Source organism: Oryctolagus cuniculus, chromosome 11 (genome assembly GCF_964237555.1).
Source record: "Oryctolagus cuniculus chromosome 11, mOryCun1.1, whole genome shotgun sequence".
Lineage (NCBI taxonomy): Eukaryota > Metazoa > Chordata > Mammalia > Lagomorpha > Leporidae > Oryctolagus > Oryctolagus cuniculus.
This window is the reverse complement of record NC_091442.1, coordinates 56901142-56925903: the sequence shown is the minus strand read 5'-3', so window position 1 is coordinate 56925903 and position 24762 is coordinate 56901142. Positions and strand designations below refer to the sequence as shown.

Genomic DNA, 24762 nt, shown 5'->3' with positions numbered 1-24762 from the left:
CGGTCGCTCGGACCTTGGGGTCGGGGAAGGAGCCGCCGCGCAACCCCGGGCCTGCCAGGCACCTGGAGCTGAATTGCGCTAGAACCCTCCCGCCTCCCAGTGCCTACGGCGCGGAGAGGTTCGGCGGCGCCAGGGTCCGTTTCCCGCGCGGCCTGGAGCCTAAAACCTGCTCCTGCTTTCCTGGACCCGAAGGGGAGCGTGGGTGAGGGCTCCAGCCCTGCCGGAACCCCAGGTCCCAGGGGTTTGCATTGTTCGCCGATGGGGGCCTGGCGGTCTCTGATAGCCTCCTGGTCTAGGCCATCGATCGTGCCTGGTTTCCGGCTGCATTAGTATCCGCAGATCCTGGACTACCGGCCCATCTCCTGCCCGCTCCACGGTGGCTTTCAGAACCCAACTTCAGCTATGCAGTCGGGAGCGGCACAACCACGTGGGTGATCAGGCCCAAATACAGAACTCACAGACCAGATGGTGGAAACTGCCGCACACAAAACAGCACAATTGTCTTCTCCTGAAATCACCGGGATAAATTCTCTCTTTTTCTTGTCCCACAAGGCCCAGTTAGCGACACGGGGTGCTCTGTCTTAAAGTGACTGGAATAAATGGTAGTTTGGGGGTTCACACTAGGCAAATAGTTCAACACACTGCCAGCAGCGTGCCCAGGTCCAGAACTCAGCTCAGCCCCATGCACTTGAATCCTGAGCTCCAGGACAGACAAGCAATTGTTTTGCAGTGAGGAGGAAATGGCTGGGGTCCTTCCCTCTCTGACAACTGAGGGTGGAGGCCTGCATGGAACCACCAAGCAGGGCGCCTTCTCTCTAACACTGAGAGAATCAATTCAGCGCCAGTTGTTCACCACATCTCTAAATTCACTCTCTTAAAAGCCAGAAGCACCTCCACTGTTGAATCTTCCCGTGTAGACATGTCCTAAGAAGTGGCTAGTCTTTTGCTTTGAAAACCCTGGGATTCAGACAGCACTCCCCCCCCCCCCCTTTATTCAGACCCAGAAGCTACCAGCAGGCCCCTCCCCCAGCTCATGGCTGCCAGAAGCGGCGGCCCCTAGCCTCTCTCCCAGCCAGCCTTTGTATGCCGATCTCCAAGACATACACCGGGCAGCTGAGGACAGGGGTGAAGGGAGAATGAGGGTTGCTCTAAAATGGACTAGTTTCTCTAATTGCAGGATTAAGAAAATGGAAGGAGAGAAAGGTTTCAGGGCAGGAGGCGTGGCTGTGGCCCCAAGGCTGCTCTCAAGGTGGGGGGCGGGGGGCTGGTTTTCCAGCACAGGCCTGGGAGCATAGAGAAGGAATTTGAAGAAGACTCCCACGACTGGAGTCACACTGGTGGGAGGGGTAGCTGGGGGGGGGGGGCAAGCGGCATAAGGTTGGCAGCAGGGGGAGAGGCAGGCAGCTCATGGGCACTGCTGCCTCCTGACACCGGTCTGGACTTGGGCCTCTTTTAGGAACGGCTGGAGGGGGTCCTGGCTTCAAGAGTGGAGTCTATTTCACAGCTCCAGGGGATCTTCGGCCCCCTTGCCTAGGCACCTTGCAACGCACAAAATGGCCTCACCACGGAGCATGAGAGTTAAAGATTGCAAGGTTGAGGCCCTGGACCCACCAATCCCGATCCCACCCCAGCCCCCAGGGCATTGGCTCTGTCCCTGTGTCCCAGTTCAGACCCCCATGTCCCTACCCCAGTTTCTATTTTTCACTTTTCTGAAACTGGTTTCTGCCTCCTCTGGGTTGTTCGCATTATTTTTATAGCCCCATGAGTCCTCAGCGCATCCTCCCCCCATCCCCAATTTTCTCTTGGCCATAATTGCTTGGGACTGAGATAGGAGACAAGAGCTCATGAACAATCTTAGTTGCTTGGCTATTTTTGTTACCCCTGCAACTAGTCTGCCTTTACACATTTATTATTTTCACTATTCGCCTGAGCTACAGTAAAAAGAGTGGGGGAACAGCTAGTGGGCTGAAGTTTCCGTTCTTTCTGGATGGAAGATATCATATGTGGGGACCCATTGTTAAAAAGCATTCTCAGAGAATCACATCGTCATACATCCAGGTTTTAATTATTATTAATATGATGAAGCAACTCTGTACAAGGACCATACAAAGGGCAAACGTGCTTAAGACAGACCTTGGAACAGGAGGATACACTACAGAGAGCTGGAGAGGAAGGCAGCAGAGGGCCTCTAACCATGAGCACACTAGGAACTAGCAACAGACACAGAAAACAGGGTACAGAGTAACAGAGAAGCTCACAGAAGTCAAGTTAAAACGAAGGGAAGAGAAGATTGCATATCTTTATCCCCTACTCCTCGAGGAGGGTTCCCGGCTGCTCTGTGGGGGCTCTGGGAGTCAGGCCAAGGTGGGAGGGCTCCAATTCAGCACCCAAGGGCTCACAAGTCACGGGGAGGGCTGCATGAAGGGGTACAGTGGGTGATAAGCCAAGGCGGGGGTAGTAGTTCCCACCCAGCACCGGTTCACAGGACACTGAGTGGCCAGCAAGAACGGAGGAGACTTGTATGTGGATAGAACAAGTTACACGGGTGGGGAAACGTGGCGAGTGGTGGGGGGGAGAGGCAGGTACCCCAGTAGGTCACAGAGGTGTATGACTGCAGTGTCCACTTGGTAGGGCTCTGTGGGGACTGTTGTCTGCCTGCAAGTGCAGTGGGCCCAGTGGTCCGCTGGGCTTAGCCGTGTGTGTGTGTGTGTGTGTGTGTGTGTGTGTGCGCGCGCGCACGCCTCTGCATAGCCCCATTCGGCTGGGGACCTGAAGTTGTGTGTTGGTGGAAGAGTGGGGAGTACTCTGTGGATTGTCCTTTAGGAGTGGGGAGACTCTCCCCAGGCAGAAAACACTCCAAGCGAGCAGGTCAGTTTCACAACATCCAGGCTCTGCATTTGACTCTGTTGGTCCCCTGCTTCCCAGGCTGCTTGCTCCCTGGTGGGGGGAGGGCGGTTAGCACTGCAGATGGGAGGCTGGGGGCTGGTGTACTTTGGGGGGAGAAATACCAAAAAAGAGTGCAGGGAGGTGAGGCTGGGCTGATAGGTTCTCTCTCTCTCTCTCTCTCTCTCTCTCTCTCTCTCTCTCTCTCCCTCTCTTTCTCTCTCGCCAACCCAGGATCTACTGCACAGGGGAACTCTGGATAAAAGACCTTCTGGCTTGGAGATACCACTGTGTGGCCTCCAACAGGTTCTAGGGGTGCGCCCCTCCCTGTGCTCTGCTCCTCACGGTGGGCGGCTCGCTCCGGGAGGCAGAGGCAGAGAGTCCTGAGACAAAGGGTGGTGACGGGGCTGGGTGGGGGAAAGAGAAAGGGGTTGGGTGGGGAACGGGAGCGGTAGGCCCCCTCCTCCATTGTCACCAGCTTGAAAAACCAGGGCTGAGCGGGGCCTCCCCGGCCGGTAGCCCCTTTAAGGGCACATTCTCCTCCCGCCTCGTAAATTATGCCGGTCCAGCCTCTGGCCGGCCGTGACCGTGAACGCCAGCGGGGAAGGGAGAATCAGCGGCCGGCCACCGTCACCGCCGAGCCTGCCAGAAACTATCCCTGCCAATCAGTGTGGCGCTACTAAGCCTCTTCCACAATCCCCTGGACTTCCCGGAGAGCCAGCTGGGGGGTGACTGGGGTGGTAAGTGATTGGGCTCTCAATCTCCGCCGAGGCTTTGGCCCCACAGCCCCACCGGCGGCAGGCAGAGGAGATGGCACCACACCTGAGAACGCTGTTCGCCCAGTGCGGGGCAGAGGGCTTGGGACTTGGCTGTGGGGGTGGGTCAAAAGACCATTCCAGCATCCCATCCTGGAGGGGACAGGAGGCTGGTAGTCGCCGGCCTCTGCCGAATGTTTCAGCCCTCTCCGTGTCCAGCTCTGGATGACCCAGACGTGAGCGGACTTTGGGTGGCGCTGACCCCTCTCTTCTAGAAAATGGCACTTCTCCGGGGTCCCCCCACTCTCCCTCACTCTCCCCAGGCCCTCCAGACCAAGCCTCACTTCCTTCTCTCCCACTGATTTTCCGCGCTTGCTCCCTCCTCCCAACCTCTCCAAACCCCACCAACTGTGAGTTTGGGTGCCCGGCTTTCACTCTCTCCACTCTCATCTGCTTTTGCAGGTAGAAAGTCAGGGCAGCAGAAAGGAAGTGGAAGAAGGGGGCATCTGAGCCCAGGCTCCTCCAGACCCTTGTCGGAGCGCCCCAGTCCCGCCTAAAATAAAGCAGCCCCTCCCCAGCGGCTCTGGGCCCTGCCACCGTCCACAGCTGTGGGCCTCTGCTCTCTCTCTCTCCCTGGCTGGGCTTCTTCCCTTCTCTCTGAGAACTGGCAGGGCCTGCTGGGGGTGTGTGGGAGGGAACCACGAACAAAACAGACAAGAAGACGTCCAGGGAGGGCCTGCCAGAGACGCCGGGCGTCCCAAGCGGGGACTGTGTCCCAGGCGGCGCCCTCTCTTGCTCTCTGCCCAAAGACAGGCTCAGTCTGGGGCTGGCACCCTGTGCCGCCCCCTAAAAGAAGGAGAGGGCTTGCTCTCTCAACAGAAGTCTTTTCTTTTTCATTCTCCGGTTCTGAAACCAGATCTTGACCTGCTGGTCACTAAGATTCAAGCGGTCCGAGAGTTCCCTCCGGCGCTGGCGCGTGATGAACTCGTTGACCAGAAACTCGCCCTCCAGCTCCGCCAGCTGCAGCTTCGAATAGGGCTTGCGCTTCTTCCGTGAGCGGCTGTGGATCGGGTACCAGGGCGCGCCTGGGTGGAGATGAACCGCAGGGTTGGCCAGAGGATTGAGGGGCAACCAGCCCAGTGCCCTCCACCCTTCCCCGGAGCCTTGCCCCTGGCACGCCACCTGGGACCTCAGATTCTCTGTGTTCCTTCTCCTGGCTGGTGGGCATCCCAGAAACCTTTCCCATCCAGATCTTCATCCCTGTCTCCTTTCCCACTTTCACTGGGCACCCTAGCCTCCTGAGCCCTGCCTCCCGTTGCAGGATCGGTGGCCGTCGAAGGCCCATCTCTCACTCTTCCCCTACCTTCTCCTTTATTTTCTTCTTCCCTACTTCCTGGCCCTCTCCTCTCCCACACCCTCCAGGACTGGATCCCAGGAGAGTGTGAACCTAACATTAGCAAGTGGCTAAGAGTAGATCGTATCCAAGGACCCGTGGAAAGCAGGGTCCTGGCTCCGTCCCTCCTGCTTGTGGGGAAGTCTGCCTTAGGATCCCGCTTCTCTGGAGCCCCTGCCCCCTCCGGCCTCTGGCTAGCAAAAAAGGAAACCTCTGCCGTTCTTTTATGGGGATATTTACATGTTTATAGGGCTCACCCCACCACCCGCACTTCATTCTCAAAGAAGCTCTAACTTTCCACTCATTCTGTCACCCCAGGCGGCCCCAGCTCGTCGCTCCCCGGCCCGCCCAGGTAGGAAGCCCTCACGTGGCGCGCACGATTGGGCCGAGGTCCTTACCGCTGGCCGAGAGCCCGCTGCCGGGGTTCAACGGCGATACCAAGCTGCCGGGGTCGCCCGCGCCGGCGCCCTTGTTGCCTTCGTTGAGTAGGGACGAACTGGAGTCGGATTCCAGCGACTGGCACGAGGGCGGGTCGTGCGGAGGTCCCGTGCCGCCGTCGCCACCGCCCGCCGCGTAGTCGTACTTGAAGCCGAGCGCCGGCGGCCCCGACGGCTCCAGCGGCAGCAGCGCCGCTGCTCCGGGTCCGGCGCCCGGGTCGCGCCCGCGCTCCTCGCGCTTCAGGCCGCCACCGCCCTCGGCGCACGGCTCTCGGTAGTAACCCTTGCTGTCCTCCACGCGCGCCAGCTCGCACGTGCGGCCGAAGGGCGGGTTGAGCGACACCGGGCTGCCGAGATAGGGCTGCGGGTAGCCATTGCACGGCTCAGCCGACGGCCAAGGCAGCGAGCACACATTGTCGCGGCGCGGATAGGACAGCGAAGGCAGCCCGGGCAGCTGCGCCCCGGACGCGCGGAAGTTGGGGAAGTAGAAGGTGTCTCCCGTGTGGATGTTCACCAGCGGCCCCACAAACCCGGGATTCAAGAGATTATGCTCGCCCATTTCCGCGGGGCCAGACCGGCAGCTTCTACTTTATTGCTATCTGACATTAAACATAGTTAAACCTGCGCCGGCCACCCATTGGCCGCCCTGCTCACGTGGGTGCCGCCGCCAGGGGGAGGGGTGTGGACAGCGGATTCGCACCCCCCCCCAAACCCACACACACACACACACACACCCCGCACCAACTCCAACTTCTCCCATCCCCAACCCCAGGTGGGGGCTGGGGGGGGGGACCAAGGTCTAGGGCAGGTCTGTTCGCTGAATTATGTTTTTGTTTTTGTTTTTTTTTTTTTAATCACATAAAACCTAGGGCAGAGAAGTGAAGCAATAGCCAGACGCGGGACAAGAGGGAAAACGCCACACCAAAAATACTCACACATACACACCGGCCCCGCAGCCCCGCCCCCAGATGTGTTATCTTATCACCAACAGCTGGCCCAACACAGCCCGTCCCTCTTTAATTAGCTCCTTTATTAACTAAAACCGTTGGAATTTACAATATCTCCCCAATAAATTACTATTAGATATTGTGTCATATAAAGTTTACTGGCTGTTTAAGGAGACGGATGAGCCCTTGGGTCGGGGTTTATTTACAGTGGAGGGAAGTGGGGGTAAGGACAGGTTTTCCTGCCGCTATTTCTCCCAGCCCTACCCCTGCTGGGCTCTTCCTCAGCACCTTCCCCTTAGGCATTCGCGAAGACATTTGGGGTCCTCTCCCTATCCCCCCACCCAAGGCCCATGGAAACTCAGTCTTGCACCACAGCTGGGAGCCACCCCAGCCTCACACCTCCCCTAACCTTTGGAAGAAGGATGCAGAAGAAGCAAGAAAAAGAGGCGCTTAGCTCCAAAGGGACCTACTTGCTTATTCCTGAAAATCGGGGGGTTGGAGCTACTCATCTTCTGACTTCTAGAGGGACTAAGGAGCTTCTAGGGATTGGGGTGTTCTCAGATTTTTAGCAGCGTGAGACTCCAGCTCCCTAGCAGGGCTTGGCTGCCGGGAGAGGCTCCTGCTTCCCACTGCAAAGGATATACCCACACCCCAGAACTGGCCCAGCCTAGCTTTGCAGAGGGCTAGGGGAGGTTGCCTCCTGAGGTGGGCTGGGAGCCAGAGGGTTTGAGATTTTATTTACGGAGCAAATCTCAGAAGCCTCCTTCAGAAAAGTCTAAGAATCTAGCGCTCTGGCCACTGAAGTGATGATCTGACACTTGGCCCCCCCACAGCCCAGCCCAAGTGGATTGAACAGAAACTCAAAATAGAGCCCTCCCAAACCAGATGTGCCTTACGGGAGCCACCGAGAGAAAACGCTTACATTTCTGTATATGCTTATTTCAAACTCCTACACAAAGCATGGTTCAACTAATACAAGATTAAATTGTTCAGCGACAGTCCAAATACCGCAAGACACTGGAAGATTTAGAGAGCGTTGGAGAGACTGAGAGGTCGAGAGAATAGAAAGGAAACCCACGTAGGTGAAAATTGTCTCTGAGAATGAGGCAAAGCCACAAAAGCAGACGGAAGACAGAAGATTTTCATCTCCCTCTTTTCCTTGTTCTCTCTCTCCTCTCTTCTGCAGGATGCGGCAGAGAGAACGCAGATTCTTGGAATTCCACGGCCCCCCTCGCGATTTCATATTCCAAGCCCTAGCTGCTCACTCCGACAGCAATGCGTCCCCGCGGGCGCCCTGCCAGGGACTGCGCAGAGCCTGCCCCTCCGCCCCTCGCTGGGCTGGATCGTCTCCCCTTTCCCCCCGGCCTGGCCCCTCCGCCCTCAGGAGCCTGCCCTGCTGGGGCGCCTGGTCCACATGCTGGAACCCAAGCCGAGCCGAGGGCTGCCAACTGCTGGGGGGCACGCCGAGGAATGGGCCAGAGACTCCGCCTGGCTTGGCTTTTTCTGTGCTGAATTGATGGAGGGGCTGCGAATTCCATGTCACAGCAACCCTCACATTTTTTTCCTCTGTTCAAGACGCATTCATGAGCGTCACTGACAATTGTTCCTATATTTTTTTTTCTGAGGGGCTAATGTTGATTGTCAAGATAAACAGGGTGTGACTTTAATTCGGTCGCTGATAGCAGTTGGAACACTGCACCAGCAGCGGGGTCTCCGCCCAGGCTCTCCGGGCCTCGGCGCGCAGCCGCTATTGTTGGCGTGGGGGGCGCTGGGCTAGGCTCTGCCGGATACTCTCCGGCCTTTGTGGCGTGGGATCTTCTCCCCGTTCTCTTTCGCGTCCCCGGATGACTCCGATCGTCTAGAAGACGGACCGCAGGACAGAGAGCGGGAGCCTCGGCGCATCCTCCCCCAGCTCGCGGATCTCTGGCCTGGAGCTCGGCCGGCTGCGCTCCCTGGCCAGGCCGCTCCGAACGCGCGCAGCAGCGGCCACAGGGCGGCAGATGCCGACGAAATGAGGATGGGCTGAGGAAGTCCTTTTTCAATACACGCACTTGTCTCGGCCCGATTTGGCTCTGTCCAAACAGGCCATTTTCTCTAGGTTTCGGACTTTAGGCACAAACCCCTTCCTTCTACGCAGTCGACCCCGATTGCAGTCGGAGAGCGCAAGCCAAGAAGTCATCGGCAAAATTCGCATTCCAGGTGTCTTGCTCCCTCAAGCCCTCCCGCCGCGAGCCCAGGGGTTTTCAGGACCCTACCGAGGACCCAGGCAATCTAAGTGTCCAGCCCCAGCAGGCACCACCGTGGCTTTGTTCGCCTCTAAGAAATCCCGCCGCACACGCAACTCAAGCGCCCCTTCTTTAACCAGGCTCGGACAAAAACGCCGCTCCCGGCCTGGGTCCCCAGGGCCGGCGGGAGGCTCGGGTGCAAAGCTGCCAATCTAAATGCGGCTTTGGCGAGAGGCGCTCGCCGCCGGGAGCGGTCTAGGGCTGGGTTAGGAGGCTAGGAGAGACTCGCAGCCCCCCGACGCTGGGCAGCTGCGTCCAGCCGGGTCCGACCCGCCAGCGCTGCGCTGCCCACGCGCAGAACTACAGTAGGTCGGACCGCAGCTCTGGAACCGCCGCGCGATTGGTGCGCCCTAACTCTGTGGGTTCATCGGAACGCAGAGCTAGACAAGGGGTGGCTTGAGCGTTGGTCCCTCGGCCACCCGTTCCCACCGCAGCTGGCCCGGCTCCACCGTGCCCCGCTCATTAACTCCGGGGCTATGAAAGCTGAAGGCAAGGCTTCGGACCAAGGCTTTTCTTGCACACCCGAGGCAGCCGGTGTCCTGCAGCACCCTTCCTCGCCTTCTCTGTGCCTCCACCCCTCCTTCCACATCCTCGGGGCCGCCGGTGAGGATGAGACAATTATAAAATCCATGCCTTCCCTGGTGGCAGGGACAGAATGGCTGTGGGAGGCACAGGCCGCCAGCGATCACTCCCACTCGCCTGCCAGCCCAGGAGGTCGGAAATTAGTAGGTGCGGTGCTGTCTTCTCCTTGGTCCGCCAAGACCTCTGCTGGCCCTGGCGGCCCAGTTCAAGGTCACTGTCTGATTTGCAGAGAGCGGTTCTGCCGCTTATGCAAATGAAACAGGGCCTGGGTCCCAGAAGGGACATTAGTGAGAGCTGGTCGGGCAGCGGGAGGGGAGATAACAGCCGCCCATGGGGACAGCCTGGGCCCCTGCAGACCGCCGGACCCTCTCAGTCTCACCCCCTGTAGCGGTTCAGGCTTGGAGGGGGACCTTTGTAAGGTAGGGGTAGGGGCTCAATTTCCTTCATTGCTCCCAGGCTCCTGTAGGGATCAACGCCCACCTTATTCCCGACCCTTCCTTCGAAGACTGGGACTGAAAGAGCAGACCGGGAGACACCCCCTCCTTCCCCAGGTGCTGCTTTTGGGCGATCCGCAACCTGGAGAAGGGGCTGGACAAGGCTGAGTGAGAGAGTTCCGTCCAGCTTCCTGGCTCACTCAAGAGCTCGGGGACAAGAGTACCTCCTCCCATCCCTCGCATGGGGCTCCTCTGAGCCCCAGTCCAGATCCACCAGAATACCCTAGTCCAATTACCCTTGTGTGTGGGGGGGGGGAATAGGGCGGGGGGGTAATCCCAGGAAGGACCATCCGGGAGATGCCCTCTGCATGCCTAGCTGGGCCATCCCCCATATCTCCCCATTCTGTCTTTCCCGCGGCGCACTAACAGTTAAACACCTCCCCAGCTCTGACATTTTCCACCTCCACCAGTAGAGGATCTCCTCCGCCCGGTGAATTACTGAGTGTCAGGAGAGGTGTGGGGACCAAGTTCACACACACCTCATCAAACGCCACACCCACAACCGCCTGCGACGCATCGCAGCGCCCCAGGCCTGACTTCGAAGCCGGCTGGGGGTGAGCACTACCCCCAGTACCCGCGCCCCTCGGCCCGACCCCTCTGGCTGTGCCCGGGTCGCCCGCCCCCACCACGGCTCCGGGGAGGAGCTGAAATCTGCCAGAGGGGGTGGGTCTGCTCCACACAGCTATTCAGCTGCCTCCCAAACCCCAGGGCCCTCGTCTGGGGCAACGGGCGCCAGCGGACAGGGGTGGGAGCAACCGACAGAGGGGGCCGGCGGGGACTCGAGGATGCACCGCAGACCCCGAGCTGGGCTGGACGAGCGGGGATCCACTTACCGTTGGAGACCGAAGGCGGAGGTCTTCAGCCTCTAGAAACCTTCCGGCTCCCCCCCTCCCCGAGGCCGCCCGCAGGCCCAGCGGCCACAGCCCAGGAGGGCGGGGCGCGCGAGGCGGAGGGAGCGGCCGGCGGCAGGCGCGCAGGGGCTGAGTTGCTGGAGCATCTCTGGAGAGGCCGTCTTTTATGGGCGTTATTAGCGCCCCTGTCTAGACTGCAGATGACACCTCCTCAGTGTGTAAACAGAGGCGACCGGCTCCGGCGGGAAGGGGATGGCGCGTCTACAGGGGCCCCCCCGGAAGATCAAGGCCTACCCCCCCCCCCACCCCGCGCCTGTGCTCTCGGTGATGTCAAGGTCAGAAAGACCTAGTCACGGTCAAGGCTAAAAGAGGAAGAGCCTGGTTGGTTGCTAAAGAGCTCTGGCGGTGGCGGCCTCTTCCTCCTCCTCCTCCTCCACCCCCCTCCTCCTCCCAGAAGCCCCTCGCTCCCCAGGGCCCCTCGCTCCTCCACCAGCGCAGGTCTAGAGATACATCTGCCCCAACGGGGCCTCGCAGCTTCTTAGGAGAGGGCTCTGAAACCATCCAAGACCTTCCGGGCGGATCTTAGGGTGGGGAGCCCTTTTGTGAATAGAATGAGGTCACAAGGGAGCTGCGGCAGGCCAGGGCTGTCAGGAGAGACGGCGCCTATGGGGGGGGGCTGCCCTTGCCTCGAACCCCCCACCCTCCCCACCCCCACCCCATCCCCCACGCCCTCCCTCTACCACCTATGGGTCAACTTCAGGACCCAACAGCCCGCAGGGGTGCTGCTGGCCTGTGGGTTCCTGCTGCTGGGCTCCTGGCTGAAAAACCCATCTTGCTGGCCCCTAGTCTGGAGACTAGGACTTGTGGGGAAGCTCCCCCCCCCCACACCCCGCCATCATCATCAGCAAACTCCAGGAAGGATCTGAGTTCTCCCTGGCAGCCTCTGGGTGAAGAGACCCCAGCCCACCTGCCCCCACTCCTCTCCTCAGGCAGGTGGGGGAGTAGGGGGTGCCATCAGATTATAAAAGCATGGAAGCCACCATCCCAGGGAAAGCTCTGGGCTCCTTAGCCCCTTGCTCGTGCATTATTTGCCTTTGCTCCCAGCCTTATTCTAACACAAACACTGGTAGACCAGCCTTGAAGAGGAAGGACTTTTTGTGGATGTAAATAATGGAGAGGAAACACACTCTACCGCCAAGACAGGGTGTGCTGGGTGACGACCTCCACTTACACACTTGGGTTCATAAAAGCCGGACACGTGTGAGCACACGCACCCTCACGCTCACGTACTCCTTCCCAGAGACGTCTCACAGCGTCCCCAGTGATGGCGCCCCAGACAGAGGAAGGAAAGGTCCCTCCCCAGAACACGCCCGCTCAGAGTGCCTGCCTACTCCTAGCGAGACACATCCGCAAAGTCAGTCCGGGCAGGCGGCATAGAAACCCTCCAGAATCCATCCAGGATGGGAGAGCTCCTGACAGCCTGGCTCCAGCAGAGCCGCGGTCCTTGCTGGGGTTACCAGCGTCCCCTGCTCCCCCCAGTTGCCTGCCTGAGGTTTCCTCTGCACCTTTCCTTTGCCTTCAACCGTCTGGGGTCTCGAGTTGGGGGTGTCTCGGTGGAGGAAGACTCGCTCATTTGACTGTGTATGGGTTTTGTGCAGAAGTAGGAGGATCCCTTGGAGAACTCTGGACTTCTCTATCCACCAAGTGCCCCCTCCCCAACTTTCACTGTGTTTATGTCTTTGACATGGAGCTTCCCAAAAGAGCCAAGAGGGCTGGGGGACAATATCAATAGAGCCCCGGGCTCTTGTCCACTTAGTTCCCTTTTCTGACCACACACACACACACACACACACACACACACAGAGAGAGAGAGAGAGAGAGAGAGAGAGAGAGTCTTCAATGCTTTCCATTCCAGGGGAGACTCCGGGAGGCTTGGAAGAGAGATGGGGTGGTGGGTGGGGAGAGAAAGGGGATGTGGAATTGAGAATGAACCCTATTCCTGGGCAAATCCCCTACTCTCTTATATTTCACTGCCCACCATGGTGGTCAACCCGGAGCTGGTGTCAAGTAGAACAGTACTGGCAGCCACAGCAGCAGTGGAGCCCCCAGGAAAAGGGAATTCTTCAGGCTCTTTGTCTCTCATGCTGTGTGTGTGTGAGAGAGAGAGAGAGAGAGAGAGACCCCAGAAACATTTAAACATTTATTCAAATGCAATTTTAAAAGCTTCAGTCCCATCAGGCAAAGGGAGAATGGAGAACTCTGATTTCCAACCTGATGCCTCCAGTTTTTCTGGGCCTTGGGAGAGGAAAAATATTATATATAAATAAAAATTGCTGCAGTAAAGATTTAATCTGAGATAACATTGTTTTAGGCTATATTGCTTTTTAAAAGTCTCTTAACCTGACAACTTAACGATCTCATTAACTCTGCCAGATAGGGAGATAGGCACAGACGCGACAAGGAAAACAAATTAGTGGCAGTGTCTACATGGGCTCCCAGGAAGGCTAGAGAGTAAAAGTGAGGTTGGCTTGGCAAACTGGGGGCCCAAGGACTCCCAGCAGCCCCGCCCATTGGCCTAGGTTAGTGGGAAGAAAAGAGTTCTGCTGAGCTAGGCAGGCTGGGCAGACCTGCACCAACCCCAACCCTAGCCCAGACTGGCTGCAGGGGTTTGGGAGCCTGGGGGGCAGTAAGGGCCTCAGGAGCCTCCCACCACTCTGCTACTACTACCTCCCCACCCCCAGCTTCTAGTTAGCACAGCACCCTCTGAGCACCCAGAGCCAGAGCTGAGCCTCAACTATTAACTGCAGTGACAAGCAATGGGCTTTAGTCACTCACCTGTCTCCGGGCAGTCACTTGCCAATCAACGTTTCACTTCCTGGACAGACGTGCAGCTAAACTGGGTATTAGCATAGGAAGAGCTTTTCTCCTGCCTCAATGGTAAAGACTGCACCTATAACTCAAAGAACTCAAGCGGAGCCAAGTAGGGGTTTGGGATCAGCCTAAGTGGGGGTGCTGTGTGCCCTCTGCTCCCTGCCTCTTTGGCTGTATAGGGGCACCAGGCATCAGAGATGGCCCTGAAGAGCCAGTGGCAGAACTGGTTTCAGAAGGAACCTGAACAATAAAATCATGGCAAAAAAAAAAAAAAAAGATTTTATTTTAAAAACAGGTTTGTGGATTTTTTTTTGCATTCAGTACATTGTCATTCAGACATCACAATACTATATACAGATACACAACATTTTTTCTTTTTAAAAAAAGAGCCTGTTTCTGATGGACATTTCAAGAGAACACTGTTTTGTAATGGGCCAGTGGGAAGGGAGGAGGTGAAGGGGCCCCTAGGACACCAAGCTGGCCTTGGAGGAGGAAAGCAGCGTGTGGCTGATCGGGCTCCAGTTCTACTTGCCTCCTGGGCTGCTGCTCCTCTACTGATTTCCTAGGGATGTCACTCAAAGTGAAAGCGTGAGGCCTCTTCCGCGAGCCACGGCCTGGATGTAGGGAGGTGGAGAGGAACTCTGCGGGGTTGGGGGCGGGACCCACTCTCCATCCCCTTGGAAGAGAAGTTTGCCCTTAGGAAGAAGTTCTGCTGTTTGCCTAGCCCGGCCCCCAAGCTCAGGGGTGGTGGTGGTGGGGTGAGCGCACCGAGCAGCGCCGCTCGGTCTTCCTCCTCCCCGGATTTCCACGCGATGACCGAGCCGCCGGCGGCGGATCGCGGGGAGGCAGCGGGGGCAGGGCCGGGACTGAGAAAATGCTGTTCCTTGGTTGCAATGCAAGGGTCGGGGCTTCTGTGGACACAGACCCGAAAGAGAGAAAACCCAGCGGCGAGCTCCGAGCGGGTCTATAACTCAGCCGCGGCCGGATGCCTACGAATGATCATCGATATAACGCGATTTGTAAAATATGCACAGAGAAATCTCAATGGGAAATCGTGCCTCAGGAGTGCGGGACAGACAGAGGGGAAAGAGGAACTGCCGGGAAGGCAGGGGCTCGCCGGGTGCTGCGGCTCCGCACGCCCGAGGAGGGCGATCCACCAGCCTGGCCGGCGATGGGGTCTTCTGGGGCGCCCTGGCCCTGCCTGGGTTCCGATGGTTGGGCTCTCGGCCGCCCCGTCCTCGTCCTTCTTAGGGGCGGACGAGGGCGAGTAGAAGCCTCCTCCCACAGCCACCTCGACCCGCGTCCAAAGCCGCTGAGGCCTGGCGGGCTCCTCGGGCTTGGGGTTGAGGCTGGGGTGGGATACGGAGCAGGCAGGCGAGGCCTCTCGGCCTTCCGTGGGCGCGGTTCCTCTTTCTCGTCAACGTTCAATACTCGTCCGCACCGGCGCAGCGTCCTTCGGTGGGCTCGGGCACGGTACAAAGCGGCGACATAAATAGGCGGGGCGGGCGGCGGGGGGCGGGGGGCGGTCAGGTGGAGTGGAGGTGCGGCGCTTTCGATTTGCTGACCACCTTCTTCTCTTTGACTCGGCGGTTCTGGAACCAGATGGTGACCTGGCGCTCGGAGAGGTTCGTGGTGGCTGAGATGCGCCGGCGCTTCTCTTTGGTGATGAACTTGCTGGCTGCGTACTCTTTCTCCAGCTCCTTCAGCTGCACCTTGGTGTAGGGCACGCGCTTCTTGCGCCCACGCCGGTAGCTGCTCACCTCGGGCTGCAGGGGAACCACGTCTGGGGGAGGGGAGAGAAGGTACGTGAAACGCGCGGCTCTGCTGGGCGGCGACTCCGAGGGGACCCGCGCGCCGCTCTGCCTGGTGAAGCCCCCTAATCCTTTGTACCTCTGATATTAGCAAGGTCACACGGATACTCGCCGTAGGCACAAACTTGGAGGGGGTGCCAACAACTCAGTAATTCAGTTAATGCGATTTAAAAAAAAAATCAAAACGAGTGTAAAAACTCCATGATGAAAAAATAAATAAATGTTTCAAATAAACACAGAATCAGTACAACTGATTTCTCCTTTAGACCTAGGCTGGGATATGGCTCTGCAGGGCCTCCTCTCCCTGGCCCCTTACAGGACCAGGCCCACATGCCATCCTAGCTGCCTGCTGGCTTGACCAGGATTCAGAAAGCCCTCCTTCCCGCAGTATCTAACTTTCGGGTGCCCATCTTGGCTTATTCCCCGTCCCTTTGGGACAAGAAGGAGGTCTGTTTTACATTTGGGGGAGGGTATGGCAGGCAGAGGGGTCACCATCAGTGGGCACAGACCACCAAGTGGGTCTGCCTGCCTCTGGGCGCTGGTTCTGCATCAGGGATCTGAGGCACCAACGGATAAAGAGAAGCAAAGTTTCCCACGGTGCAGGCGGACTGGAACTGGGGCTCCATGTTGTGAACCACCAAGCAACCAGGGTGGGAGGTCCTGGCCATGGAGACACAGGAAACCAGGTTCCTGGATGTAGGAGGGGGCCTGGTCCCCCCCCTCCCCCAACCAGACAGAATAAATTCTGCCCCAACCTCCTCCCCATTCGGTTCCTTTTAGAGTGCAGGAAACTGGTTACATTCCACAGAGCAAGCCTCACCCTAAACCCTAAACAGGTCGTCATCCCAACCCCGTGCAGTTCCTTTCTGTAGGCTCTGACGATTTCACCAGGGCGAAACCCAACATGGCACTTCCAGGCTCACTGTCCAGTCCACCCTCTGTCCTGCCAGTGAAAGGTCCCAGCAAAGCTTGCTAGGGGAGGTGGAGAGCTGGGGGGAATCATCGGATAACCCAGTCCTCACCTTCCTCAGGCAGAAGCCAGCGAGTAGGGCGGAATCTCTGGGGTTCCCGGAACCCATCATTCTTACTGCCCTTACAGGCCAGAGTGAAGACCCAAACTCCTTCCCTGGCATCCTCATCAACCCCCTCGCTACACCTGTCCCCATTGGGTCTGCTCTCTCCTAGGGGCGTCTACCCAGGACAAGAACAGGAGTCCCATCCAACACAGGTAGAAGGGAAATAAAAACTCTCAGGAAGGACGTGTCGGAGAGGGGTCCTCTTTACGGCGACAATTTCTCAGGAAAATTGCTGGACCTGGGATTTTTTTTCTGCCTCTGTATAAATAAGCCAGGTTTTTGTTTTTGTTTTTTTTTAATCTGAAAAACAAAACAACTCCCCTTTAACAGATAAGAGCTTTTAAAGTTAACAAAGATTTTTTTCTTAGAGGATAATTTTTAAAAATTCTCAGTTTTCAAATATATTTTATAGATGTGGTTGTGATTCAGGAAATTGATGATTCAAGGACAAGAACAAAAATGAAGAGGGTGAGTGGTGATACCATGAGATTTTGTTTGTCTGCTTTTGTTGTAAATTCTCAGAACATTTCTTCGGGCTTATTGTATTAAGCCTATTTTAGACGCTCCAGAATCTGAGGCTCAGTGTGGGTAAAATAATTTAAATGGCAAAGCCAGGCTTTAAACCCAGACTTTCCTGACTTGCAACATAACCATACAGTAAGTTTTAAGATGCAAACAGGCCGCCTTGTACCGTCCAGTGTTAAGACATCTCCTTGGCCCTTGACAGTAAAGTGCAGTGGAGGTGGGTCTTCCTTTCTGAATTAACCAGATAATTGTCTCTGGTTTTCAACATCACTCATAATTACTTACCTAATTTTAGATCTCTAAATGCCCACTCTAAATCCTCAATGGGATTTCATCAACATAACCCTTAAAAATATCACCTTTAAAAAAGGGTCTGAATAGGTTATATTTCTCTACAGGATGCCCAGGCTTGACCTGGTGGAGTTTTTGCATGGATCAGACCAAGACGCAGGTTTTTGAGGGAAACAACTCCAGCCTTGTCTTTCCACGGAAGCCTCCTTGCATTGTCTGCTGCCTTGTCTGGAGAGGAAGCCTGCTCTGCAGATATGGAAGCGTCTAGTAACTCAGATCTTGAGTTGTATCTACAAGGCCTAAAGGGAGTGGGGACTTGACCATCACTGTTACCAACACAGCTTCCCCACTCTCCCTCCATCACACCTGGGAGCCTGGCAGACACCTCTGAGGCTCCAAAGCTCCGCCATAGTGTTCTCTTAAGAGCCCGAGGGGTCCCTGGCTACAGCTTCCACAGCCCCCTTCTCTCCCACAAGCGGGCTCTGGGTTCCCAAGAGGGGCCCAGACCAGCTAGAAACCCAGCCAGCTGCTCTTCTCAACCCAAAGCCAAAAGCTTTCAACAGAGACTTCCAATGCAGTCCACTTCTTCTTCCCCCTAAATCCAGTCTCTATATCTAATTCTCTCCTGGAATTTCTGCCTCCTGCTGTCAAAAAAAAAGTGTCTACACTCACCATAGGAAGGAACAAAACAAAACAAAAACTCAGAGCAGTGAAGCAAGGGTCTGTATAATTGGGAGACAGAAGAAGCCACAACACATCTCAGCCCTAATTATCGGGATCTCTCTGAACAATTGCCGGCATCTCCCACACCAGCCCAGACTGCTATAGACAAGGGTTCTGAGAGCCAGAGGCGCTGAAGAGAGACAGTGATGTTTATGCCTAGATGCCGCTGAACAAACCACAATTGCATAGACAGAGTTATCTGGAAATCTCGCTACTTCTAAAAGATCTCTGTGTGGGTAGAAAGATGGAGGGTGTCTGAAGATAATTTCTTTTTCATCTGCCTCCTGCCTGGACCTCTGCACTCACCCAGATACATCAGCCGGGTTCTGTTTCCACTCGGGAAGTGCGTGAGCTCAGTGCTGCTGAGGCAAGCCGCAAGTCTTTCATATGCATTTCCATGCTGTCGTTTGCAAGTGTATTAAATCTCTACTGGGCTGTATTATTTTATTTCAGAGATATTTTTCTCTAGGAGGCTATGATCAAAACTGTTGACTTTCAGCAGGGTTTGCTGACTTTTTTCTTTTTCTTTTTCTTTCTGAGGATCTTTATTTCTGAGCTCCCCTCCAGTCCTATCCTACTCTGCATGCATTCACCCTAAACCCATGAGCATTGCTGCAGGGCTATGCCCTCATCCACAGTGGGATCTGGGAGCTGGCAGGCACCTCTTCCCCACCCGTTGGCACAACCATCTGGTTCCAGTGCTTCAGATTCCCGTTGGACCCCCAATGCCTACAGAGCTTTCTGTTCTGGTGATAAAGAGAATTACAGGGTTGTCTCTCTATCTGTGTTGAGTACCTACATGTGAATCGCCGCTCTTCCAGAAATGTGTTGTTGTGTGCTTCCTATGTAGCAGTTAATGAAAGAAATCATATTACCTGACGATATCATAGCTGATGCAAAGTAGGTGATATGTGACAGCAGTATAGTAAAACTGCATGAGTCTCAATTCTGGCAATTCTGGGCACCTAGTGTGGGTCCCATCCTGGTACTGCATTATATTGTACTAAGCAATCTTGCAATATTTTCATGAATGCTACTTGCTACCCTCTCTAACATCATCCAGGGATTTTTCTTCATCTACGTCCACTCCCAGTCTTGGATATGGAAGAATATCAGGCTCGCCCTTAGAAGGTCTTTGGGTCGTGCTTTCCAACGAGAACAACCCTTGGCCCAGCATGTGGAACTCGGGGAGGGTGGCTCTCTGGGCAGTATGCAGAGGTATCTGTGGTTGCTCTGAGAACCCTGTGTAGCCATCAAAGGAGGACTGGCTGTCAGCCACTAAGACCTGCTTACAGGAAGAGCAGGCTCACATGTGGGGTCCCCTAGACCCCAGAACAGGTGTCTCAGCACAGGATGCAAGCTCCTGATGTGGTGGTTCTGGGAAGCACGGGACAGGTCTCCCCCACCTCCTTGGGTAGGGGTGATGGGAGGCACGGGAGCTTCTCCTGGTTGGAGACAGCCTCCACGGCAGAAGGGAATTCTCCCCTTCCACAGCCGTGCAGGACCCAGGGGTCCCCAGCTCTTGGGGGGGGGGCTGCCCTCAAGGCCCCCCAGGTCTTCCTCACTTCTCATCACCAGCCCTTCTTTCTGTGTCTGGCCCAGCGACTGGCTCCAGCTGATCTGGGGAACTTGACAGTGGGAGCCTCCAAGGCATTCTAGTTCCGTATATACCACCGGCCAAGAAAATTCAAGTCCCATTCCCTCTCCAGCGATTTTAGCTCTTCTTTTCCCTCAACAATCAGGAAACTCGGGCTGATTTTTAAAAATGAATCAAGGTAGAGGAAACCCTACATTTCACTAGATCCTGGCAAATCAGACCCTTACTTAAAAAATACTATCCAGTGCCTGTACGATCCTGAAAATGCAGGCAGAAACCGTGAGAGTTCTTATCACCCCCACGCCCCCAATTCTTCGATGAGTTGAGGGCTTTCTCCTGGAATTTGGGGCACGGGAGGCTCACCCCCACCCCCAGCCCAGTCCGGAAGCGGGGTTAGGGGCAGGGGCCTTGCGCGAAGCTGCAGCCGGCAGGGGGAGGATGAGGCGAGCTCCCGACCGGAGCCGAGCCGGCGGCCCCGGCGCTCGGGCGCCTGTGATTGCTTCACTCGGCCGGGCAGCTCCGGAGAACGTGTCGGAGCAGATTTCTTCCCCAGCGCATTCCTTAGCGCAGCTCGCCCGGCCGGCTCCATCGGCAGCCCAGCCGAGCCGGCGCGCCGAGGCCAGACGGCGGGGGTGGCTGGGGCGCGGAGCCCGGGGGCAGGCGGGGCGGGGAGGGGTCGCTGGCGGCAGCGGAGCTCGGGCCCCTTCCTTACCTGGGAAGGGAGACTTCCAGAGGTGGGCGGACTGCGACTGCTCTTTGGAGCAGTACACCTGACTGTCCCAGCCATTGGAGAGAGCCCAGTGCTGGTAGCCTTCGACCGGGATGAGCGCGTCGTGACGCGGCTCCGGGTGCCCGCTGATCCCGGGCACCACCGACACGTCCAGGTAGCCGGGCATCGCCTGGTAGGAGCTAGCGAAGCTGGGGTAGAAGGCGAACTCCTTGGCCCGAGAAGACAGGTCATCACCCGGCAGGGCGCCCGACGGCTCCGGGTACTTGTCGCCCGGGTGGTAGGCGCAAGGCTTCTGCTGCAGGTTCACGTTGTGTGACAGGCGGCAGCCGTAGTAGCTGCCCCCGAACGGGTAGCCGTAGCCCAGGGTGGCGCTGGACGAGGTGGGGGGCGCCGGCGGAGGGGCGCACTGGCGCGCTGCCTCCGGGGCCGGGATGTCCGTGTAGACGGCGCCCTGCGGAGCGCCCAGGGGAGCCGGCGGGCGACCCAGCACGGGGTGCGGAAGCAGGTCGCGGCAGTGGCTGGCCGGGCAGCTGCTGCCCAGGCCGTCCATGCTCGGGGCTTTGCCGGGGCTCGCTCCGCTGCAGCCGCCCCCCGCGCCGCCTGCGCCGCCGCCGCCGCCGCCGCTGCCGCTCTCCGCCGCGCTGTCCTCATAGACGTACATAAGGCTCTCCGGCCAGCGCGGATGCAGGAGCAGCGAAGTCGTCATGACATGGTCTGCTCGAGCTTTTTAAAAACTCCACTTGCCAGAGGCAGAGAGCTAGGGAGACACCTCGCTCCCTTTTCCCCTCCTCCCTCCCCTCCTCCTCCACCTCCCCCTCCTCCTCCTCCTCCTCCTCCTCCTCCTCCAGGAGCTTCCACCTCCCTCCGTGCATTCTCTCTACGCATGCGGGGACACTTCATTAAGAAATCCGCCGGCTCCCGCCCTCCTCCCCTTGGCGCCCCTCCCGCGGCCACGTGACGCGGTCCTCGCACGTGACGCCCAGGCTGGAGCTCCTGGGGTTCCCTCCCTTCGACGAGAGGCGGGGCGTCAAGAAGGAGGTTTGTGCTGATTGGCTCTCGGGAGGGGCCTAGGAGGCGGGCCCTGCGAGATTTAAAGGGACAGGGCGACGCCCCCTGGCTGGACCGCGGAGGGAGAGGGGAGAAGGGGAGGGGGAAGCTGAATTTAGCCGACGCAAAGGGGTCTGGGGAGGAGAGGACTGTTCCTGTGCGCCTCCCCCTCGGGTTAGGATGCGCACGGGGAGGGGGGAGGAGGCAGACCCGTACCCCAAAACCCCTCGCTGGGATTGCCAAGGTCTCTGGATTGGGGCTTGGAGCTTAAGGGTAGGGGAGAGATTGGGTTTTTAAAAAATATGATGAAGAAACTGGAAAACAGGCGGGAACGCTCAGGCCCTGGCGGACTCCTGATCTCCATCTCGCGGCTGGCTGGAGCCCGGCGCCCCGTGGCGAGCCTTGGGTGGGGACTGTGCTTTCCTTTCCGAACTTTCTCCTCGTTCTCAAAGCCCCAGTTGTGGGAAAAGGACCCTGTGCCTTCCTGCCTGGAGCGGAGAGGGCTGGGGAGACGCAACAGCCTTCGACCCCAGGGGGAGTGTGACATGATGGAGCGCGCTCAGGGGGGTGGGCACTAGACTGATACCTCAGTGGGCAGCTCGAAGTGAGATTTTGCAAAGCAGCAGGGAGTGGGGGCAAGGATTCGGTCTAGGCAAACTGGAAGCCCGAATGCCCACAGAGCTGCTCTCCAGCGCAGAGGTGTACAAAGGGAAATGTGGAAGATGGGGGCGCGGGAGGGGTCGGGGCAGTCCCCTGGAGGAACCAGGAGGGCCCCAGGAGGTCCGACCTCGGCCCAGCCAGAGCCGAGAGGAACCCAGCACATCTTCCCCAGCTTCCTTGGGGTCACTCGGCGCGAAGTATTTTCATGCGCTAAAACGTGAACGCCCGCTTACTGGTTTTTCAAAGCCCCCTGCCCGCTTCCTCCCTGTGTGCCAACTTGTCCAGGTCCTCAGTACAGTCGCCTCTTTCCGCTGGAGCATCTCTGTGGAATTGAGCCAGGGTAGCTTTCAGCACACGCCCTTGGCGAGAAAGAGATGACAGAAAAGAGGGCTGCGGCGTCGCCCTCTTTCCTGCCCCCGCCATAGGTTTTAAAGGCTCCGTGCACCCTTTCAGGCAGCTTCGGGGACTATGGCCAGGCAGTAGCCCCCCCCCAAACCGGCCTCTCTGCACCCCTCAAGCCCCAGAGCAAATGGCCGAGTCTGCGCTGAGGCCCCGGCGACCGCTTCCCCTCCTCCCTGGGGGGGCGACCACGGTGTTTGGCGGTTGGGGACGCCCGCCGTCCCCCGTGAGTTAGCCTAGGGAGCATTGTTCTTTATCAGCGCGATCTTCATCCCGCGGGGTCAGCTCAGAGTTCAGAAAGCAGGCTGTAGCCTGGGGCTCGAAACAAGCTGGCCGGCTTGAGCGCGCTTTGAGGGCGATGACGGTGGGGACAGAGGAGTTGATCGTAGCTGGGAGTCACTAGCTTGGGAAAGCGGCCACCCTGCCGCTGGAGTCCACGGTCAAGGTAAAAAAAAAAAAAAAAAAAAAGCAAACAGGGCTTGGCCAAGTTCGATTGAGTTGTGTGACCTTGGCTCCCTCGGCTAAGGCCTGGCGGGTGGGGGTGGGGGGAGGTCCGCCAGTGTCCAGCCTGGCGTCGCCAAGGTGGAGGCCCTGGCCTCGAGTCCCGTGAAACGCGGCTCTGGGTTCCGTGCGGGCCGCCAGAGGCAACAAATGGCCTGAAGCTCCCACCCCATTCTTGGGGCCTCCTCCCGGATCTGGGCCGAGGCCACACGCTTCTACCGCGGGCTAGGACCCAGGGATGGGACCGCCAGCTTTTGGGAGTAGGGGCAGGATTTGGGGGCAGGAAGGCTCGCCAATAAATAAAATTAATGGTATGTTCTTTTCCAAGTTTATATAAGGACATTAACTATTCCTATTGCAATGAGATATAGATTTAATTAACCCGGTAACTTTACAATTCCATTTACTAGGGGCACTATGCGGCCAAAGTTTAGCGGCGGTGAAAGAAAGAGAAGGAACCAAAAGTCGCTTCTTCAGGAAGACCAGCGGGAGATGGAGCCCCCAGAGCGACTCCTGTGGCAGGGGGCGCCGGAGGGGAAAGCTCCCGGGTAAGGACGCTCAAAGCGGCTGGAGACATCGGCAAGCTCTGTGCGATCCCCCTCAGCTTTGCCGGGTTCCCCCCAGACTTCCAACGCCTTGTCAATGCAGCCTTCACGGCTGGGGCGCGCTGGGATCCGCGGGCGAGACGCAGAGACAAGAGCCCCGCGGGAGGGCGGAGGAAAGGAAAGCTTTGCTGCTTAATTAACTTTAAGCCCAGGGTCTCTTCTCTCTCCTCCCCCAGCAAAAATGTGCATCTCGCTGGGACACAAATAAAATCAAATGAAACACTCCAGGAGAATAGGCAGCAATGGAAACGTAGTAATTACATCTCCGAGGCGATCCCGCCCCAGAAAGCCGGGCGCTGGAACCCTCCGCACCACGCGGCCACACCCGCCCGGCTTCGCCTAGGGGCCACGGGGCTTCGCTGCGGATGCAGTTCGGAGAAAACCAAGAGAAACGAAAGGAAGTGTGGCTCCTGGGTTTCCAGGAAGAAAGGGTTTCCAGGGCGGAAGACGGAGCAGTAAATGACACCGAAGAAAAGTGGAAAATGGCCCCTGGGGCTCCTCGGGGGAGCCTTGCTCTGCGCTGCCGGTGCCACACCAGTCCTCAGCTCCTTCTTGGAACCGGGAAATGCTTTCTTTCAAATGCGCCAACGCATCAAGCCTGCATCTAACATGCCTTTCCCCCTAGAAGTGTGCGCGGGGGCACGCATGCCTGCGGTTTGTGGATGTGTGTAAACTGCAGCCGCGTGGGTCCTGCAATGCTCTGCAGACTTGGCCCAAATGTGTGCCCAGAGATACACCATTCCAATAAAGGTCTCCCTGGCTGGCTGCTTCTCTGCTCATATAGGCGTTTCGTGTCCGTGTTCATCATAATCTACTTGCAAAGACATTGCTCAGGAAAAGAGGCAGGGGTCTCTGTGTTTCTCCAGTTGAGGAGTGGAACTCCTGGCCCACAGTACGAAAGACAAAGTCAAAGGTGGAACTCTTCAGCCTGGCTGGTGCACACACTTGAGGGCTGGGTGTAGCTTGGGCTCAGAGAGCGAAGAAAGCTGAGACTGGTGTGGGGGTCTGTTATTCAACGGTCAGATGTCCTCCCCTGGAAATCAGGCATCCACGTTTCCCTTCCCCATCTCTCTTTGCTCTGTCTCCTCCATATTTCCCAGGAAAGGGGGACAAAGAAAGAGCTAGAAGCTCATTTTTTTTTTTTTTTAATGGGAGAAATTCCTGTGGGTTGAGGCTGTTGCGGAACAAAGAGGCTCGCTGCTCACCGTGGGGTCTGGATTCTGGCCCAGACTCGGGGCCTTGTAGGGTAGGTATAGAGTTTGGGGGGGGACCCCTTTCCTGTCCCGGGTCCTACCTGCA

The 24762-nt window shown here is 57.4% G+C and overlaps 2 protein-coding genes and 1 long non-coding RNA gene across 3 annotated transcripts; 1 reads left to right on the top strand and 2 right to left on the bottom strand.

Annotated features, from left to right (window-relative positions):
* Positions 1–1810: 1810 nt before the first annotated feature.
* HOXC12 (homeobox C12) lies at positions 1811–10957 on the bottom strand. Its single transcript, XM_002711030.5, has 2 exons — positions 5430–10957; positions 1811–4723 (listed from the first exon to the last, which is right to left on the bottom strand). Exons 1-2 carry the CDS (start codon positions 6025–6027, stop codon positions 4485–4487), a joined length of 837 nt encoding a protein of 278 aa, XP_002711076.1. The 5' UTR covers positions 6028–10957; the 3' UTR covers positions 1811–4484.
* A 2794-nt stretch (positions 10958–13751) lies between these two features.
* Positions 13752–21024, bottom strand: HOXC13 (homeobox C13). The gene is made up of 2 exons (XM_008256700.4): positions 20234–21024; positions 13752–15281 (listed from the first exon to the last, which is right to left on the bottom strand). Exons 1-2 carry the CDS (start codon positions 20955–20957, stop codon positions 15025–15027), a joined length of 981 nt encoding a protein of 326 aa, XP_008254922.3. The 5' UTR covers positions 20958–21024; the 3' UTR covers positions 13752–15024.
* On the top strand, positions 20266–24258 carry LOC127491022 (uncharacterized). Its single transcript, XR_007919474.2, has 3 exons — positions 20266–20405; positions 23269–23406; positions 23640–24258. It is a non-coding gene; the product is annotated as an uncharacterized lncRNA (long non-coding RNA).
* The last annotated feature ends 504 nt before the right edge of the window (positions 24259–24762 follow it).